The 19170-nt window shown below is 51.9% G+C and overlaps 2 protein-coding genes across 3 annotated transcripts; one reads left to right on the plus strand and one right to left on the minus strand.

Annotated features, from left to right (window-relative positions):
• The first annotated feature begins 2710 nt into the window (after positions 1-2710).
• RAB3A (RAB3A, member RAS oncogene family) lies at positions 2711-8384 on the plus strand. Its single transcript, XM_025989632.2, has 5 exons — positions 2711-2956; positions 4123-4350; positions 5813-5931; positions 6529-6653; positions 7520-8384. The coding sequence occupies exons 2-5, from the start codon at positions 4123-4125 to the stop codon at positions 7708-7710; spliced, it is 663 nt and encodes a 220-aa protein (XP_025845417.1). The 5' UTR covers positions 2711-2956; the 3' UTR covers positions 7711-8384.
• On the minus strand, positions 5612-11729 carry MPV17L2 (MPV17 mitochondrial inner membrane protein like 2). 2 transcript variants are annotated; one of them, XM_025989634.2, is made up of 5 exons: positions 11244-11669; positions 10443-10613; positions 9487-9563; positions 9260-9388; positions 5612-6000 (listed from the first exon to the last, which is right to left on the minus strand). In XM_025989634.2, exons 1-5 carry the CDS (start codon positions 11428-11430, stop codon positions 5956-5958), a joined length of 609 nt encoding a protein of 202 aa, XP_025845419.1. In that variant the 5' UTR covers positions 11431-11669; the 3' UTR covers positions 5612-5955. The 2 variants fall into 2 exon arrangements, with proteins under 2 accessions (XP_025845419.1, XP_025845418.1); XM_025989633.2 differs by lacking the exon at positions 5612-6000 and having other exon boundaries at positions 8435-9388; positions 11244-11729.
• Between the last annotated feature and the right edge of the window lie 7441 nt (positions 11730-19170).

Here is a 19170-nt window from a genome sequence, read left to right on the forward strand (position 1 = left end):
CCACTTTTCCAGGGAAGTCTTCCCTAACCTCTCTGGCCAAAGTCACCCTCTCTTCAATCATTCATTCATACATGTCATCCCATCACAGGGCACTTACTGTGTTCACAGGTCTAGGTGCTCGGGACACTAATCTGTGTCTCTAAGCGTAGAGCCCAATGCAAGGCTTAAACTCACGACCCTGAGATCAAGACCTAAGCTGAGATCAAGAGTCGGATGCTTAACTGACTCAGCCACTCAGGCACCCCTCAAATAATTATTTCTGATAGCGGATGTGGCAGGAGGGAGAAATATGGTGATGTGATAAGGAGGTGACATGAAATTGGAACCTCTGAAAGGAGGCGGGTGCCCATCAGAGATCTGAAGAGAATGAGAGAGCCAGGCTTAGAAGGAAGTTGGGGAACAGTACTCCAGGCAGAGGGAACAGTGGGCACAAAGGCCTTGAGGCAGGATTGCACCTGGAGCCAGAAGGAGCACCTGACCACCTGACCTGAGGAGAAAGATGAGATGAGGAAGTAGCTGGTGGGTGGTGGGTGGCTAGAGGGCCTGGGCTGTGAGGTGGAGTCTGGACTTGACTCTGAGTGGGGTGGGACTTGGAAAGGTTTAAGGCCTCTTTCTCACTAGCTCTGGTGTCCCAGGCTGTGCAGCAGTTCCCCATTCAACCACCTCTAATTCCAGAGTGGAATGCTGATTCTCTCTCTCTCTCTCTTTTTTAAAAAGATTTTATTTATTTATCTATGAGAGACACAGAAAGAGAGGCAGAGACATAGGCAGTGGGAGAAGCACCCTGCAAGGAGCCGACTGGGGACTCCATCCCGGACCCTGGAACGCCTTGAGCCAAAGTGATGCTCAATGGCTGAGCCACCCAGGCCTCCCTATTTTTTAAATTTTTTTTTAATTTTTATTTATTTATGATAGTCACAGAGAGAGAGAGAGAGGCAGAGACATAGGCAGAGGGAGAAGCAGGCTCCATGCACCGGGAGCCTGATGTGGGATTCGATCCCGGGTCTCCAGGATCGCACCCCGGGCCAAAGGCAAGCGCCAAACCACTGCGCCACCCAGGGATCCCGGCCTCCCTATTTTTACTTTGAAATACAAATTCCTCTGTGCAGTAGCTGATGCCCATTGTTGGGGGGGGGGGGCTTCCCTCCTTTGGAAAAACAAAACACAAAAAATGACAACAGGTATTTCTCAATGCCATCCACGTCCAAAGCCCAAAGCATGCTTTTGGGAAGCTTTACAGGTCCTCACCTCCACCGGGGTGTGTGTGGGCCGGTTGGGGGGGGGGGGGCACCGACTGCCAGCCTCCCTGCAGGGGGGAGGTTGGAGATGAAATTATTTTTATTTATTTATTTTTTTATGTTTTTCTCAATCTTCCAATTCTCCGCAGTAGGTTCGTAATACTCTTATATAGTCCGAGTGGAGGAGAGGAACAAAAATGCTACCCTTAATAAAAATAGATTTCTCAACGCAAGGGACGTCCGGCTCTTCCAGGGGGCGGGGGGCGGGGGGCGGGCTCCAGGCGCTAAGTTATTCTGGTCTCTAGGCGCCTCCGCAGCTGGCGAGCTTTTTATAAACAGGACGCACCCCTCCGCCCCCCACCCCCGCCGCCCTGCGCCTGGGGAGGGAGCAAGATCAGAATTCTCTTGGGGCCACGCTCCTCCTGCCGGGTCTGGGGAGCGGAGTTGAGGGGCAGGGATCCCAATGGGGCATAGGGGCTCATTCTCCCGCACGACCCCCCAATTCTGACATTTCCCCCTCAAGATTTGGGAGAGTAAACGACTGAGCACCGCAGCCCCCAGAGTCTGCACTCGCAGAGTCTTGTTTCCCCAGGATGGAGGGGATCGGTCCCCTGCCTAAGTCAGGAACCAGGGTACCAGGGTCGGTAAAGCATCTCCCAGCCCCGTCTAGGTTGTTGGGTCTTTGAACCTCGCTGAGACCCTCCCTGTTCCCCGTTGTTGTTGTTTCCTGCAGGTTTGTGGGGGGACTTAGGGGGGCAAGCCATTTCTCTGCCCCACTTCAGCATTATCTTCGAATTTTTCTCCGGAAAGTGGGGGGCGCAGGGAGAGGAGGGGTTCTTGTGTCAGCCCCTTCCTTCTTTTCTAGAAAATAGTTCTCTCGATCCCCAGATCCTCTTTCTTCTTTTTCATCTCAGCAAACAGGACCGGGCATCTACCCGCCCGGTCCTCTTTGGGGATCTTACACCTTCCAGAAATTGGGAGGGGTCTCCCTTCACCCCTATTTTGGCTTTTTCTTCATTTGTACTTATTTTGAACCCGTGATTAGGGGGCACTGAGCGTCTCTCAGATGTCTGTTCCTCTTTCCTAAAATTGGGAATAGTGTTTTTAACCAGAGTTCGGGACACCCAAGACCCGGCGGGGGCCGCGAAAATCTCAGACCAAAGGTGGGAGGGGGCGGGGAAGGGGAACGCCCCCTGAAGACCCAGGCTCTGCGAAGGCCTCAACCTCCCAGCCCTGCAACCACCTGGGAGCCACCATTGGACAAGAGGAGAAGAGTGATAGGCTCTGATTGGCTGATCAGTCCGTCGCTCGGGGGCCCTCAGCCAGTGAGAGGGCGCCATTCAGTCCCACCTCCTTGACGCAGGCAGGAGGCGGAGCAAGTAGCCACCTCCCCCGCGTGCTACTGGGTGAGCACACTGATTCCCGCCCCACTCGTGCGTCAATCTGCGCGGGGGCCCCGCCCCTCCTGGCTCTGCGTGCGTCAGTGGGCTGTTGCTCCAGGCGCGGCTCCGCCCCAGGATGGCGTCACGGCTTCATCTGCATGTGAGGCCCCGCCTCACTCTTTGCAGGACGTCACCGCGGACTGCAGGGGCCTGAGCCGCTGCTGCTGCCGCCGCTGCCCCTGTCGCGCAGCCCCACATCAACGCAGGGGGCCCCGTCACCACCGCCGCCAAAAAGTCGCCGCCGCTAGGGTCACCACCGCATCGGTGCAGGGCAAGGTGAGTTCCCGGGCGGCCTGGTTCGCCGCCTCTCCGGATACCTACATAACCTTCATTTGACTGATGGGATTGCCGGGGTAGGGGAGAGATTGGCTGCGCTGAATGGGGGGGAAGGATGCGGCGGTCACAGCCCTTGTCGGGGTAGGGCCCTGGCTCCCCCTACCTGCCGGGTCCTCACCCTCACCCCCACCCCCCACCCCCGGCCTCTGCGGCGGAGGGGGAGGGGAGGCGAGTGCCTTGCGGGAAGCTGTGCGCGCGGGAGGCTCTGTGCGTGCGTGCGCGTGCGTGCGTGCGGTGTGAACACGCGTGTGCGCGCCCGCCGGTGCCAGCGGGTCTGTGTGCAAACCCTTTTGCTTATGTACCGGGGTATGCTCGGGTGACCCTGCGGGTGTCCCGGCCCCGGTGAGTGCGTGCTGCACGCATGTGAAAGGAGACGCAATGGACTGTGCGTGTGCCTGCACGTCGTGTGCATACGTGCACGGGACTGCGTGTCCGCGTGGGTGACGTGTACACGCCTGCATGGGTGGAGGACACCCTGCGCACGGGTGGGTTGGCATGTGTGTAAATGTGTGTTGGTCTGCGTCTCGTTTCCAGTGCACCGAATGTATTCGACTCTCGTGTGCACACGCGTGTACGGGTGTGTTCCCTGCTGCGTGCACGTGAGCAGGTGCACGCCCCGCCCTTATCACATGACCAGCTGTCTCAGCTGGATCCCTCCTAGCTTGGGAGCCTGGGGGAAGGGGGTGCTGCGACGCACATCCCCGCGGGATCGTACACGCGTGTGCACGTGCGCCCGCGCGGCACCCTTCTGAGACACATGAATGATTGATGGGGGGCGGGGCCGGCTGCAGTCACCCCTGCCCGCTCAGCTTAGGGTTTAGGATTACAGCCCGACCTAGGGCGAAGGCATGTTGGAGGGGGCCCAACGGGTGTCCCCATGTCCATCTTTCTGAGCTGCTCCCTTGACACTTTTGGCCTTTCAAGGTCACAGCCCGCCCTTTGCCGTGGCCCTACCGTTAGTACAGGGGCTCCTGATGAGATAAGAGTAATCTATAAACACTAGTCCTTCTCAAGAGCTCTGGAATTCTCTGTATCCTCTGCCTGGAGCCTGGGCAGTTGGGTGCGAAAGGGGATTCTTCAGGCTCACCTACACCCTGCACACCCAGATGGCGTCGGCCACAGACTCGCGCTATGGGCAGAAGGAGTCCTCGGACCAGAACTTCGACTACATGTTCAAGATCCTCATCATTGGCAACAGCAGCGTGGGCAAGACCTCTTTCCTATTCCGCTATGCAGACGATTCCTTCACGCCTGCTTTTGTCAGCACTGTGGGCATCGACTTCAAGGTCAAGACCATCTACCGCAACGACAAGAGGATCAAGCTGCAGATCTGGGTGGGTCCAGCTGGGGAGCTTCTGTCCCAATCACTTTGTCTTCCCAGAAAAGCAGCCCCAGCTTTGCCTCTTTCCTGTTTGGATTCACTCACACACTGGGTGTTTATCAGGTGCCTACTGTGTATTAGGGGCTAGAGGCCCAGAGTCCTCCCATGGGTGCCTCATCACTGCTCTCTGGGAGTGGGGAAGGAGCAAATGCTGGGTACTTCCATAGGTGCCTCATCACTGCTCTCTGGAAGTGGGGAAGGAGCAAATGCTGGGTACTTCCATAGGTGCCTCATCACTGCTCTCTGGGAGTGGGGAAGGAGCAAATGCTGGGTACTTCCATAGGTGCCTCATCACTGCTCTCTGGAAGTGGGGAAGGAGCAAATGCTGGGTCCTCTCCTCTGTGTATTACTGAGAGCATCACTGGGATTGGTGCCTCAGTTTCCCTATCTTTCAGTTCTTTCATGTGAGTCTGTATGATGTTTCAGCCGGATTTTGCCGCCGCGCCCCCCCCACCCCCCCGCCTCATTCCCTGGGACAGGAACAGGCAACCTTCCTCAGGGTCTACTGGCTACCTCCCTTAGCCCCACGGGGGCCCAAAGGAACCTGTTTAATCCCAAGCCAGAGCTGTCCCTTCTCTGTTCATTGCATTCCCATGGGCCACCTGGCCCGGGAGACCTTGCCTGCTTTGTCTCCCACCTCCACTGCCTCACTGTTCCTCTGATGTATCAGGCACACTGATAGAGACCCACTTCAGGGCCCCTGCTCCAGGCTCTGTCCTTTGCCCGGATTTTCCTTCCCCCCAGTCCCCGTATGGTTCCCTCCTCACCTCATCCAGCTCTCAAAACCATACCCTCACCCACATTGCCCTTCCATCTTTGTCAGACTTTATCTTCCCTCTCAGTTTTCATCACCAACATAGGATACATTTTCTTCTTTTGTGTTTATTGTCTGTTTCCTATAGAATGGGGTGATCAGTAGGCAGTGATTTTTGTCCATTTTGTTAACATCTGTGTCCCTGGTGCTCAGCCCAGGGTGTGGCACACACAGGTCAATGCCCAGGTACGTTGAATGAGTGAGGAAATGATTCTCTAGGTACCTGCCTCTGGAGGACAATTGAGCACAATGTTCTCTGTGTAGGTGGGCAGCTTGCTCCCCTGGCCCATTTTGCCTTTGGGCAAGCCCCCTGCTCCTTCTGGTCCTCAAGCAGGCTGGACTGGACAATCTTGGAGCTCATTTCCACTGAGGAGCTTATGTACAGGGCCTGACTCTTGTCTTTTTAAATTTTTTAAAAAGATTTTATTTATTTATGGGGGGCTGGGACAGAGACAGCAGAGGGAGAAACAGGCTCCCACAAGGAGCCCAATGCAGGACTTGATCCTGGACCATAGGATCAAGCCCTGAGCCAAAGGCAGACGCTTAACCACTGAGCCACCCAGTGGTGGCTGACCCCTGACCCCTGTCTTTTCTTCCCCAGGACACAGCAGGGCAAGAGCGGTACCGGACCATCACCACAGCCTACTACCGGGGTGCCATGGGCTTTATCCTCATGTATGACATTACCAATGAAGAATCCTTCAACGCTGTGCAGGACTGGTGAGCACACCTCCCCTTCGGCTCTCAGACCATCTTCAGAGCTGGCTTTGATGCAAAGCCCCAGCTCCCCTGGCAGAAATGTAAATCACAATATTGGACTCTCAGACCTGCTCTCGGGTCTGTAATAACTGAAACGTGGTGGCACTCACTCAACCAGGGGGAAAGAGGGTTTCATCTCAGGTGGAAAAATGAAATTGTCAATTTATAGGCAAAAAAAAATAAGGGAGGGGGCAGAAAATATAAGGATGGTTTGCATAGGATGAAGGATCTATATGAACACATTTCTGCCCAAAGTAGTGATAAACTTTAAGGACATTTCTGAATTGGCAGAGGAGGGAGAAATTCTTGCCTCTGGGGGATGGGGATCCGGGAAGGGTGGGAAAAGCCTACAGGAAAGGGATTTCCAAGATCAAGGAGCCGTGGGTCTGTGTTCCTGGCAAGACAAAGGCCAGGAGGAGGGACCGAGATGGCCAAATCCAAGCAATAATCTGCAGGTGGGGGGCTAGAGTGTGGTGAGCAAGGGGGAAGATTAGAGGATAATGGAGCTAGGTTACTCCCAGCCCTAGCCCACCCCACCCCTGTCACTGCCTCCTCCAGGTCAACCCAGATCAAGACCTACTCATGGGACAATGCCCAGGTGCTGCTGGTGGGCAACAAGTGTGACATGGAGGATGAACGGGTGGTGTCGTCGGAACGTGGCCGGCAGTTGGCTGACCACCTTGGTGAGTGCCCAGTGGGGCTGCACACTTATAGCCTAAGAAAGGGACACTGGGGCCCTGAAAGGGGAGGGGACACACCCAAGATCTCACAGCAAAACCAGGACAGGGTCTAGATTTGAATCCAGACAATTCACAGTTTGTAAATGGCCTTGAGCCAGGAGCCAGATCTTGACGGATGCCTAGGAATTCGTGGTGCAGTTACTGATTTGTTCAGATATCTTCACTGCTAGCCTCATGTTGGGTTGCTGAGCCCAAGAAACCTCATTTTGTGGGGTAGAGGGAGATCTGGGCTGGGGGAGTGTATGGGGGGCAAGCTCTGCCTGGTGTAGGTAAGACCTGGAGGACAGCACTGGATCTGGTGCTGAAGCAACGGGTGGTCTTTCAGGCAGACCAAACAACTTTAGGCAAAGGACAGAGGTAGGTAAGATCCTGAGTGTTCTGGCAAATAATTTATATGGCTGGAACGTGGGGTTCACCTGGGGGAAATGCACACCCTGAACCACATGCCAACGATCTGGGATTCCTGCAAGGGCAACAGGGAGCCAGAGGGTGTGTAAGCAAGGGAGGTCACAGGGGGATGTGCCAGATACTGCCAGGGCCAGTGCGTGGGTTAGGCTGGATGTTGGGAGTGGGGAAAGGTCTTGCTGGGGACCTGGAGACGAGTTGGGAACAGTTTTAGGGGGAAGGAAGGAGTACAAGCAACCTAGGGCTGACCTAGTCCAGTGTCGCTTCCCTGCAGGACTCTGGTGCCGTTAACGTGGTTGGCACTGGGAATCTCCAGATGTTCTCTGCCCTCAGAGAAGCATCCCCAGGAGGGGGGGGGGGGGGGGGGGGACCAGAGTCCTCATCCCTTCCTTCCCCAACCACAGGCTTTGAGTTCTTTGAGGCAAGCGCCAAGGACAACATTAATGTCAAGCAGACCTTTGAGCGCCTGGTGGATGTCATCTGTGAGAAGATGTCCGAGTCATTGGACACGGCCGACCCTGCAGTCACGGGTGCCAAGCAGGGCCCACAGCTCACGGACCAGCAGGCGCCTCCACACCAGGACTGCGCCTGCTGAGAGCTGCCCTGCCCCGCCCCTGCCCACCCCTGCCCACCCCCTGGGCCTGATCCAGTCCCCACTGGCCCAGGGCGTGAGACCCCTGCCCCAATTTAGCCCCTCACCCTTATTTATTATCGTAGTTATTTATTTATTTATTGGAGATGTCCCCCAGGGGCTCGGGCTCCCCAACTACCCCGTGTCCCACCCTGTACATATGGCCCTGTCCCCACTCTGCTGTGGCGTGTCGTGGCCCTGTGAACTCACTGCTCACCCTCCTCTCAAGACCCCACCTTTTTTAAAAGTCACCCCCATCAACAGTTACCGGTTTTGAAGAGGGGGCCCGATGACACCCCAGGGCAGGCTGTTGGGTGGTGGGAGGTAGTCGGGTCTGCCAGCCTCTTGGCTGGGCCGTGGTGGGCCAAGGCCACTGGGGGGTGGGGGGTGGGGGGTGGGGGGTGTCTCAGCATGGACCCTGGGGTAGATCAGAGCCAGGTAATGGCCTGCCTGGCTCCTCACCCCCAAAGTTTTACCCTTTTTTGGAGGTGAGGGCTGCTGTGGGTACTCGCCACCCTGGGACACCCCCAACACCAGACCTGTTCTGACGTCATGAGTGTCAAACATGCCCCCCAGATCCCCAGGAGATGTCATGACAACACTACACACACCCAATAAAGCGAATGGATGACGCTGTGTCCCTATGAGTGCCAGCCTGCTAGCAGTGGCCTTGGTCATCCACAGGATATTCAATGTCAAGAGAATTTAATAGAATTTCCACAATCTGCAACCTGAATATGAGACTGGAGGCCACCTGGCCCTGCCTAAGCCTCCAGATTCAGGGGGCCAATCCCAGGCTGGGCCCTACTTCAAGGGAATGGAGTGTGTCCCTGACCTTGGGCCCAGGGCCCAGCCCACAGTGGTGTTGAGGAGTTGGGGGATTGGGACTGGGTGGCTCGGGCTGGGTGCTGCAGATGGGGCCATCTGTCACTGGTTCATGGAGGCCTGCTGTGACGGGGCTCCTGGATGACCATCTTTATGGCTGTGTTCCAGATGAGGAAACAGGTCTTGTACTGGGCTTGGAAGGGGCAGCCCAGCCAGATGCCTAGGGTTTGGGGAGGGGCCAGGGCCAGGCCTGGCCTGCTGAGAGTCAGTCTTGCCCTGTCTAGCATCCACTCAGGAGGGCTGGGGCAGCTCCGTCTGCCTGGTGCCCAGGGCCACACAGCTTAGGGGTGGACGGGCCCAGGATCTGTCCGTGCAAGAGGGGTCTGGTCACACACCCCATTCACCCCTCTGAACTCTTCACCAAAGCAGGTCCTCACCCACCTGTCTGGTGGTTGAACTCAGTCTTGGGGGACAGATGCAGCAGGGACCTGGCTGATGTCACATCAAACAGCAGAGAGGGGCTGGGTCTTCACGCTGCCGATGACCAGCTCCCCACCCACCTGCTGTGGTCTGCAGATTGTCATAGGCCCAGGAGGACCTCACCCTAGAGCGGAGCTGCACCATTTGGGGTTTACACACGTGGCCCCTGAGGAGTCCCCTGGGTGCCTGGTCCGCCCACTGTGCTCACCCGGTACTTCAGGTAGGAGAGGTACGTGTCCCAGCCCAGGGTTAGGCCGTTGATATAGGTGACTCGGAATTGGGTGGGCACAAAGAGAAAGTTCACCAGCTGCGCAGCTGGCCAAACGCACCAGTCGGCCTGCGGGGAGGGGTGGAGTGTGGTGAGGGGAGGAGCCCTTGTGGGAGGGGAGCAGCTGTGAGAGGCAGGGGCAGGGAGTCAGGGGGTGGGCGGCCCACCTTGTAGAATTCCCAGAACTTGTCTCGCAGCTCCTGGCAGCTCTCATCCAGGGTTTGGCCCTCCAGGCAGCCAATGCCTGGAAAGGAGACAAAGAAATTAGAGTATCAGAGGCTGGGGAGTACTGGTGACGAGCAGATAGGGCAGGAACCCTGAGGGTCAGGGTCCCAGGCAGATAGCCCAAGATGTTTTAAAGCCTTGCAGTGGGAAGGGCCACACAGCAGAGTGGCTGGTGTGGAGAAACAAGGCAGAACAAGTTGGTTCCAGTGAGGGAGAGGTCCTAAGTAACCACACATCCCCTTAGGGGCACCTGGGTGATTTAGCAGGTTAAGTGTTAAGTGACTCTTGGTTTCAGCTCAGGTCATGATCTCAGGGTCCTGGGATTGAGCCTGAATTGGGCTCCTCGCTGGTTGTGGAGCCTTCCTAGTATTTTCTCTCCCTCTTCCCTCTCTCTAAAAACAGGCACCCCAAAGGATGAAGATGCACTCTTCCTGAGGCTGTTTTATTTCCTGTCTTTCACAAAGGAGGAAACTGAGCCTGGGGCGGGGGCAACAGTTTTCCCAGAGCCAAGGGCTGGATGACTGCACCCTGTCACCCCCAACCTCAGCAACTCTTCCTTCAGCCGCAGGGCCTTTGCATAGGCAGTTTTTTATGCCTGCTGGCTCCTTCTTCAAGTCTCAGCTGAGTGTCCTCTCCTCTGGGCAGCCCTCCCAATCACTGCCCACAGCCCCACCTGTACTGCTTCATCCCTCCTACCCTAAAGCACCATTGTCTGATTCTGCTGTTCATGCCTGTCCCCAGTGGGTCTGTCCTGTCACCACTGTGACCCAGCACCCAGTCCAGAGCCACACAGAGGAGGCACATCAGAAATGCATTTCAGCCTCCTTCTTAAAACAAAGCTGGCTCTGCCCCTCCTGATGTATGGAGAGGCAAAGCCCAAGCTCACAAGGCTCCTTACCCAAGAAATACCAGATGCCTAGCAAGGGAGAGGCCACGAGCTGGTCGATGAGGACCTTCCTGAGGACGTTCCGGAGGCCAGAGAGGCCAGATGCTGGGAGCAGGTGGTCCAGCCAGAGGTACCAATAGTGCAGGAAGGGACCCATGCTGCAGCCCACTGCAAACATGCTTGCTGAAAGCAGTGCAAGAGTCAGGGGGAGGCCAGCAACTGCCCCCAACCCATTCCTTCCCTGGTTAACTTCCCTCCCTGGTGAACTTGAAGCTGCCCCAGAGCCCGCCTGTATGTTCTTCCATCACAAGCCCCATTGCCAGGCACTGGTCCTCTCTCGTGCTCTGTCCTCATCCCCTTCACCACCCTGAGAGCGGGTTCTACCATTGCCCTGCTTTCTGGAGGAGGAAACAGGTACAGCAGGTTGGGAAATGTGGGGCCAGAGCGCAGTCCCAGGGTGGCTGGGTCCAGACGCAGAGCTCTTGATGTCCTTGGTGCGGCTTCCCGTGCCCAGGGCTTGGGCTCGGTGCACGCGGGAGGGGAGCGGACGAGGGCGTGGGCGGGGACGAGACCGGTGGGTGGGAGTGGGTCCGGAGGAGACAGGGACCAGGAAGGAGGAGGCAACCGAGACCTCGGGTGGGGCGAGGGCGGAGACCCCGGGATGGAGAGAAGGGACGGAGACCTAAGCATGGGCTTTGGGGGGTCTTGGATGCACGCAAGGTCAGGGGTCCTGCCGGGAACTGAGGCCACAGGTCATGGGTCTCCGAATCTGAAGCTGGGGTCAAAGGTCCCCCTGGATCCAGGGCTCCTCACCTGAGCGCCGGGGATCGAACTTCTGGCCAGGCCGGGCGCGGAGCTCCCAGGACTGGCGCACGCCGTCCCCCGCCGCCATGAGAGTACCACAGCCCAGCGTGTTGGTGACGAGCAGCGCACGGCCTTGGAACAGGGGCTGCCCCACGGCCCGGAGGCCGCGCAGCCAGCGCCAGCCGCCGGAAGCCATAGCCCGCCGCGACTCGGGCCCCGGCGCCAGGGTCGCCCTTCCCGGGCGGGCCAATCGCTCGCGGTCCTCGTGATCGGCACGCCCGCCCCAGTCCTCACCAGTCAATCGCGGACCGCTCGGCGTCCCCCTTCGCCGGCTGGAGACGTATTAACCAGTAAAAGACCGGGCATCCCACCCCCGGGCCAATCGCGGAATGAAGCCAAGCCCTGCCTTCCGCACCTTACGGGCCAATCGCTAACAGGCGTCTCCCCGCCCCCGCAGAGCTATCGCGGCCTCTCCACCATCGTTTCCCCGCCCCTTTCTGCGCCGGCCTATGGACAGCCGTCGCCACACTCCATCCGATCCGCCCAATACCGCACTGGCCAATCGCAGCCTAGCCTTACGCCGGCCTCGCCGCCGGCTGTCCCGCCTCCCGTGTGGAGCTGGCCAATCACGCTCCTTCGCCTAGGTGCCCTCTAGGCGCTCAGCTTCTGCCGGAATTCCCGAGGAGGGAGCCGAGCGGGGGCTCCCGCGGCTCCCGCAGCGGAAGTCTGATCCCGCAAAGCCTCACGGAAGTTGGGGGCGGGCCGAGCGCCTCGGTAGGATCCTGACCCTGGTGTCGACTTTGCTCCTCACTTTAGCTTGGTACCTGACTTCCGATCCAGAATAATAATGGTTAAAACGTTAGGTTCTGGGCAGCCCGGCTGGCTCAGCGGTTTGTCGCTGCGTTCAGCCCGGGGCGTGATCCTGGAGACCTGGGATCGAGTCCCACGTCGGGCTCCCTGCATGGAGCCTGCTTCTCCCTCTGCCTGTGTGTCTGCCTCTCTCTCTGTGTCTCTCATGAATAAATAAATAAAAATCTTTAAAAAAAAAGTTAGGTTCTGGGGACGCCTGGGTGGCTCAACGGTTAAAGTATCTGCCTTCAGCCCAGGGCGTGTGATCCCGGAGACTTGGGATTGAGTCCCACATCGGGCTCCCTGCATGGAGCCTGCTTCTCCCTCTATGTCTCTGTCTCTCATGAATAAATAAATTCTTAAAACACACAGACACACACACAAAAAACGTTAGGTTCTGTTCTGGGCACACTACGTGCAGTAACTTACTTCACAGCAGCTCTACAAACAACTGTATCTCTGTTTTACCTCCTGTGTTTGGGGGGGGGTACGAGTTTCCATGGAAACGTATGCGTGACTTACACGTGACTTACAAAGGAGCCGGGTGTCGCAAACTGCGGCCCGAGGTCCAAATCCCCGTAAAATCCTCGTTTTGTTTTTGCGAGGCTCACGAGGTGAAAGTGTTTCTTATATTTCTTTCTTTCTTTTTCTTTTTTTAATGATTTTATTTATTCGTGAGAGACACACAAAGAGAGAAAGGCAGAGACACAGGCAGAGGGAGAAGCAGGCTCCATGCAGGGAGCCCGATGTGGGAATCGATCCCAGGATTCCAGGATCACACCTTGGGTCAAAGGCAGCCGCTCAACCGCTGAGCCACCCAGGGACCCCCTCTTATATTTCTTTAAATGTGTGAAGGAGTATCACGTTTCTGGACGTGAGAGAATCCGTTTGGAAGCTCCGTTTTCCTTTCCAACGGATGAACTCTTGAACTGGGGCCAGAGGCACCCAGCGTTTTACAAGCAGTTGCTCCATAAAATTTCAACAAAGCACTTGGCATTCAGATCATATGGAGAAAGTAAAGTTAATAAATACCAGGGAGAGCAGCCCGGGTGGCCCAGCGGTTTAGCGCCACCTTCGACCCAGGGCGTGATCCTGGAGACCAGGGATCGAGTCCCGCATCGGGTTCCCTGCATGGAGCCTGCTTCTCCCTCTGCCTGTGTCTCTGCCTCTCTCTCTCTCTCTCTCTCTCTCTCTCTCTGTGTGTCTCTCATGAATAACTAAATAAAATCTTTAAAAAAAATATCAGGGAGACAGTTTCATTTGATAGCACCAATAAAATAATAATCAGAAGTGACTCAACTAGTCAATGATGTGAGAAACAGAGGCAAAAGAAACATTTAATATCCTTACTACCTACAGCCCACTGACAAGTCCTTGAAACAGGCAGGGTGACATTCCTCTAGGAACTCAGCTGCCTCGATGATAATACTTTGCTGAGGGCGAAAGGCGACTGTAGCCCGGCCTCCCCTCCCCCCCAGGATCCTGTAAGTCTACTTTAACATAAAAATTCCTTCAGGAACTTCCATTATCTCTACCCCTCAAGATACATGTTGGCGATCATTCCCCAAGCATGTGACCCACCCATATACATCTGAAGGATCTCATGACTAAGGTTTATTTTTTTTTAATTTATTTATTTATTTATTTATTTATTTATTTATTTATTTATGACTAAGGTTTAATTAGTAATAAATGGCCTTTTCCTAACAATAGCTAGCCCCCTCAAGGTCCTGGAAACCCTACTTTCAAATTCTTTAGAGATTTAAGCTAGTCCTTAACCCCCTCCCAACTTGGAAGTATATAACTGGCCACTCCTCACTACCCCAGTGTAGCTGTTTCATCCCATGGATTCTGTCCCCATACTTTAATAAAATCACATTTTTGCACCAAAAAGTCTCAAGAATTCTTTCTTGGCCATCAGCTTCAAACCCTAATATCTTTCCTACATTAGTACCAAATTAGCAGGTTTTATTTTTTTTCTTTATCTAAGTCATGTAATTACCTCTTCCTTCTTTCTCATAAAACCCCCTTATTTTCCCTACATAAGGGAGACACTTTTCTGGTTACTCTGGAATTTGTGCTCCCAAATTGTAATTCTGAGACCCCAAATGAAATATTTTTTTCCTTTTCAGTCTTTACATCCTTTTGTCAGTTGACAAAGGTTGGGGGGAAAATCAGAATACTATTCTGTGACATGAAAATTATATGAAAATAAAATTTCTGAATCCATAAATAAAGCTAAATTGGAACAGAGCTTTACCCATTTGTTTCTGTAGTGTGTACTCTCACTACAATGAGTAGTTGCAACAAAGACTGTATGGTCTGCAACAGTTAAAACTATTTACTATATGCCTCTGTACAACAAAAAAGTTTATCAGGGAACTGGCTGGCTCAGTCTGTGGAGCAGGTGGCTCTTGATCTTGGGGTTGTGAGTTCAAGCCCCATGTTGGGTATGGAGATTACTTAAGAGTAAAATTTTAGGGGCTCCTGAGTGGCTCAGTTAAGCATCTGCCTTCGACTCAGGTCAAGATCCTGGGGTCCTGGGATCCAATCCTGCATCTGACTCCCTGCTTTCCCCCAACACCTGCGGCCTGCTTACACACACACACACACACACACACCCCTTGTGCTGGCTCTCTCTCTTTGTGTCAAATAAATAAATAAAATATTTTTTAAAAATCCGAAGAATAAGATCTTTTTTTTTTTTAAAGATTTTATTTATTTATTCATGAGAGACACAGAGCATGAGAGAGAGAGGCAGAGACACAGGCAGAGGGAGAAGCAGGCTCCCTGCGGGGAGCCCGACATGGGACTCAATCCCAGGTCTCCAGGATCACAACCTGGGCTGAAGGTGGCACTAAACCGCTGAGCCACCCGGGGTTCCCCAGAATAAAGTCTTTTTAAAATTTTTAAAATAAAGTTTATTTATTTACTCATGAGAGACACAGAGAGAGAAGCAGACATAGGCAGAGGGAGAAGCAGGCTCCCTGTGGGGAGCCCAATGCAGGACTCTGGACTCAATCCCAGGAGCCCAGGATCAGTCTTGAGCTGAAGGCAGACCGTTAACCACTGAGCTACCCAGGCATCCCACAAATAAAATTTTTTTTAAAAAAGGTTACAATTTATTTTACCCTGCCTTTGAGGACACCCTTCAGGGATTTCTGATTTTGATTTAACAGGAGCTATTTTATAAACTCTGTAGTTATAAATGATTATGGTGAAGAATAATTTTTGTTTATAGACATGCAAATAAACCCTGCCTGGTGGAGAGACACTTCCTCCCCAATTTCCTTTCCCATTAATTTGCATGTTTATTTTACTATCCCTGATTTGAGTCCTGCCTGGCTGGATCTTCTTAGAAATGTTTTTCTTTTCTTTTTTTTTAGAAATGGTTTTAACGCCTGACTACTTCTGCTTATTAATAATGAGATAACAATAATTTTTAACATGTGCTCATTTTTATATCTATAGGAGAGTCACAATTTTTTTTTTTTTTTTTTTTAGAAAATTATCCTTTGGCACTTCCATTTCTGTCAGGTACCTCAGCCTGGTATTCCAGTCACTAGATTCCCCTGCATCTTGGTGGAAAACCACCTCCAAAGTGGCTGAAAGGTGGGGAAAACATCACATCATTCACAGAACAGAGTCAAGTAGACTTTCGATAGAGAAGTGCATTTCATGGAGGTTAACATTGTGGTGACCAAAGGGGTAAGTAAGGTCATTTTGTTTGTTCTCTGTTTATTCATTTTGTTTTCCTCTATATACATTGGTGCTTTGGCTTTGATGCTTTTGTGATGGATAATGTCATCTGCATCAGTGGTGTCAGAGATTGGGAATTTGGCTTTATGGTTTGACCATTCGGTGATTTTGATCTGTAGCTTTCTAGTTGTTGGCTGAGAGACCATGGAGGATCATTCGATAATTTCATTTTTTTTTTTTTTAAATTAGGAGTCCATCAGGAAGAAGAGCTTTTGCCCTCTGGATCTGTGATATGCAGTATTTCTGTGGAAGGAAGTCAGGATATGCCACTGAAAAATGTACCACTCTGGCAGACTGATTTTTTGAAAGATAGCAAGATGCATAAAGGGCATACTGAGCTTCTTTTTTTCTTCCTGAAAGCAGGAGATAAAATTCCCAAGTTGAAGGTGCCCTCCCTGTACCAGTAGGAAGAAACACCATGATCACCAGAGAGAGGGAGTTGGGGTGGAGGGAATCCGTACGAACAGACCTTGTTAAAATAATTTATCTTTCTGTAGTCTCTACATATACTTTGGTTGCTTTTCCATCACTGTCCCCCTCTGTTGAGTCTAATAAATAAACACGGAGGTCTAATTACTTCTTGGGTCTTCCTTTTTCTTACAAGGGCTCCCATGCGTGTGTAAAGAAAATCCATATCCTTTTCTCCTGTTAACCTAGCTGGTGTTAGTTTCAGCTGGAAACCCTCCTGTTTGGTAATGAGGATGAGTTCACATTGGCTGGAGCTGTTGGCTCTGGGATCTGCAGCTGAGAGGTCCTGGGGCCCCATGAAGCCAGCAGATAAGGTAAGAATTCTCAGTCTGTTGGGAGAGGATGGTAAAAATTTCTTTGTCCCTTCCCTTCTGGGTTCAGACTGGCAGGAGAAAAAGCATTTGTAAGGATTAATTTTTTTTTTTTTTTTTGACTTTTACAGGACAGTCCTTATTTTATTTTAAAGATTTTAAAATATTTTTTATTTAATCATGATAGACATAGAGAGAGAGAGAGGCAGAGACACAGGCAGAGGGAGAAGCAGGTTCCACGCAGGGAGCCCGACGCAGGACTTGATCTAGGACTCCAGGATTGCACCCTGGGCCAAAGGCAGGCGCCAAACCGCTGAGCCACTCAGGGATCCCCAGGATTAATTCTTTAGATCCTTTGTGACGCTTGTATATTTGTTTTTGGGTACCCATTTGTAGATTCCTCCCTCCTAGAGACAGCTGTTGCTTTGCTGGATGTCTTCTTTTGTGTGCTGAGAGCTTGGTTTGGCTTGCTGTGCCTGTCTTATCAGGTCTGCACGCTGCAAGGGACCAGCCATCAGGTTAGGAGCCCTGAGAATATGTAGGTGATCAAGCAGAAATATGGGTTGCACCCCATTTGTGCTAGGGTCATTGTCAGGTCTCAGGAGAATTGTCTGTCTCTCTTTCTTTTGGCTGTCTTTGGGAGTGGCTCTGGATCTTGGGAAGAGTGCATCTTTTTGTATCCTCTTTGGGGGCAACTCTTCTGTCCCTGGTTAGATCATAAAAGGCTTTGGTTTGGGTTTGGGTTCTGAATCACTTGGAATAGGTATACTTGGTTAAAAAAAAGAAAGTTCATTAGTGCCAGAAAAATCTACTGTTTGAGCTTAAACCTGATGGGATATTCGAAGGGACTTTTTGAATTCTTTTTTTAAAAAAGTATTTTATTCATTTATTTGAGAGAGAGAGAGAGAGAAAGAGAGAGAGAGAGAGCTGGGGGAGGGGCAGAGGAAGAGGAACAAGCAGACTCCCTGCTGAAAAGGGGGCCCCAATGTGGGGCCCAACATGGGGCTCAATCCTAGGACCCTGGATCATGACCTGAGCCAAAGACAGATGCTTAACTGACTGAGCCACCCAGGTGTCCCAGGACTTTTTTTTTTTTTATTCTTTAAAGGAACTCTATGGACAGGAATTGGCCTAATTGGAGGCTGATATTCCCAGGCTGATGGGAACTATTTCCAAAGCCTTCTCTCCAAAGCTAACACGGAACTGCCTACTCAGAGGGTTATTTGGGAACAAACCAGCACGTGAAATCTCTTAAAAGTTCTCTTTCCAAATATTAGTAACTTGTTCCATCTGCCAGAAAAGTAGTTTGGATTCAACTATTTTTTTTAATTTTTTAAATTTATTTTTTAAAAAAATTTAAGGCTTTTTTTTTTTTTAAATTTTTTTTTTAATTTTTTTATTTATTTATGATAGTCACAGAGAGAGAGAGAGAGGCAGAGACACAGGCGGAGGGAGAAGCAGGCTCCATGCACCGGGAGCCTGATGTGGGATTCGATCCCGGGTCTCCAGGATCGCGCCCTGGGCCAAAGGCAGGCGCCAAACCGCTGCGCCACCCAGGGATCCCAAGGCTTTTTTTTTTTAAGTAATCTTTCACCCAATGTGAGACTCCAGCTTACAAACCCAGAAATCAAGAGTCCCATGTGCCACCAATGGAGCCACAGAGGTGCCCCCTCAACTATTTTTTTAAAGATTAAAAAAATAATAATTAAAAATTTTTTAATCTCTACACCCAACATGGGGCCTGAACTCACGACCCCAAAATCAAGAATCACATGGTCTTCCCACTGAGCCAGTTGGGTGTCCCTCAACTATATTTTTTTAAAGTTGTGAGTTTTGTATTCTTGTCCCTGTATCATGGCCTAAAATTTAAAAATAAGAGCTTAGTCAAACAAACTTACTATATCTGTGTTCAAGATTACAAAAGTATAAATTCAATCCTTAGAACAAAACCTATAATAAAAGTGAAGGACAGCCTGGGTGGCTCAGAAGTTTAGCGCCGCCTTCAGTCCAGGGTGTGATTCTGGGGACTCAGGATGGAGTCCCAGGGTGGGGCTCCCTGCGTGGAGCCTGCTTTTCCCTCTGCCTATCTCTCTCTCTCTCTCTCTCTCTCTGTGTCTCTCATGAATAAGTAAAATCCTAAAAAAAAAAAAAAAAAAAAAAAAAAAAAAAAAAGAAGTCTACTATTAAAAAAACAAAAAATAATAACTTAAGGGATGTCTGGGTGGGGCTCAGCCGTTGAACATCTGCCTTTGGCTCAGGTCATGATCCTGGGATCCAGGGATCGAGTTCCACATCGGGCTCCCAACAGGAAGTCTGTTTCTCCCTCTGCCTATGTCTCTGTCTTTCTCTCTGTGTCTCTCATGAATAAATAAAAATAAAATCTTAAAAAAAAGAAAGAAAATAACTTATGATGGTTAGCTGTCTCCTGACTCAGGAAACATTCATGAGTCATCTAAGCATAATTGTTAAAAATGAATTAAGTACATGTAAATGGGATAAAAATTTACACATAAACTTTTTTGAACAGAATTGTGTTTTATAAAAAGTCA

This window comes from Vulpes vulpes, chromosome 9, assembly GCF_048418805.1.
Source record: "Vulpes vulpes isolate BD-2025 chromosome 9, VulVul3, whole genome shotgun sequence".
Classification (NCBI taxonomy): Eukaryota; Metazoa; Chordata; class Mammalia; order Carnivora; family Canidae; genus Vulpes; species Vulpes vulpes.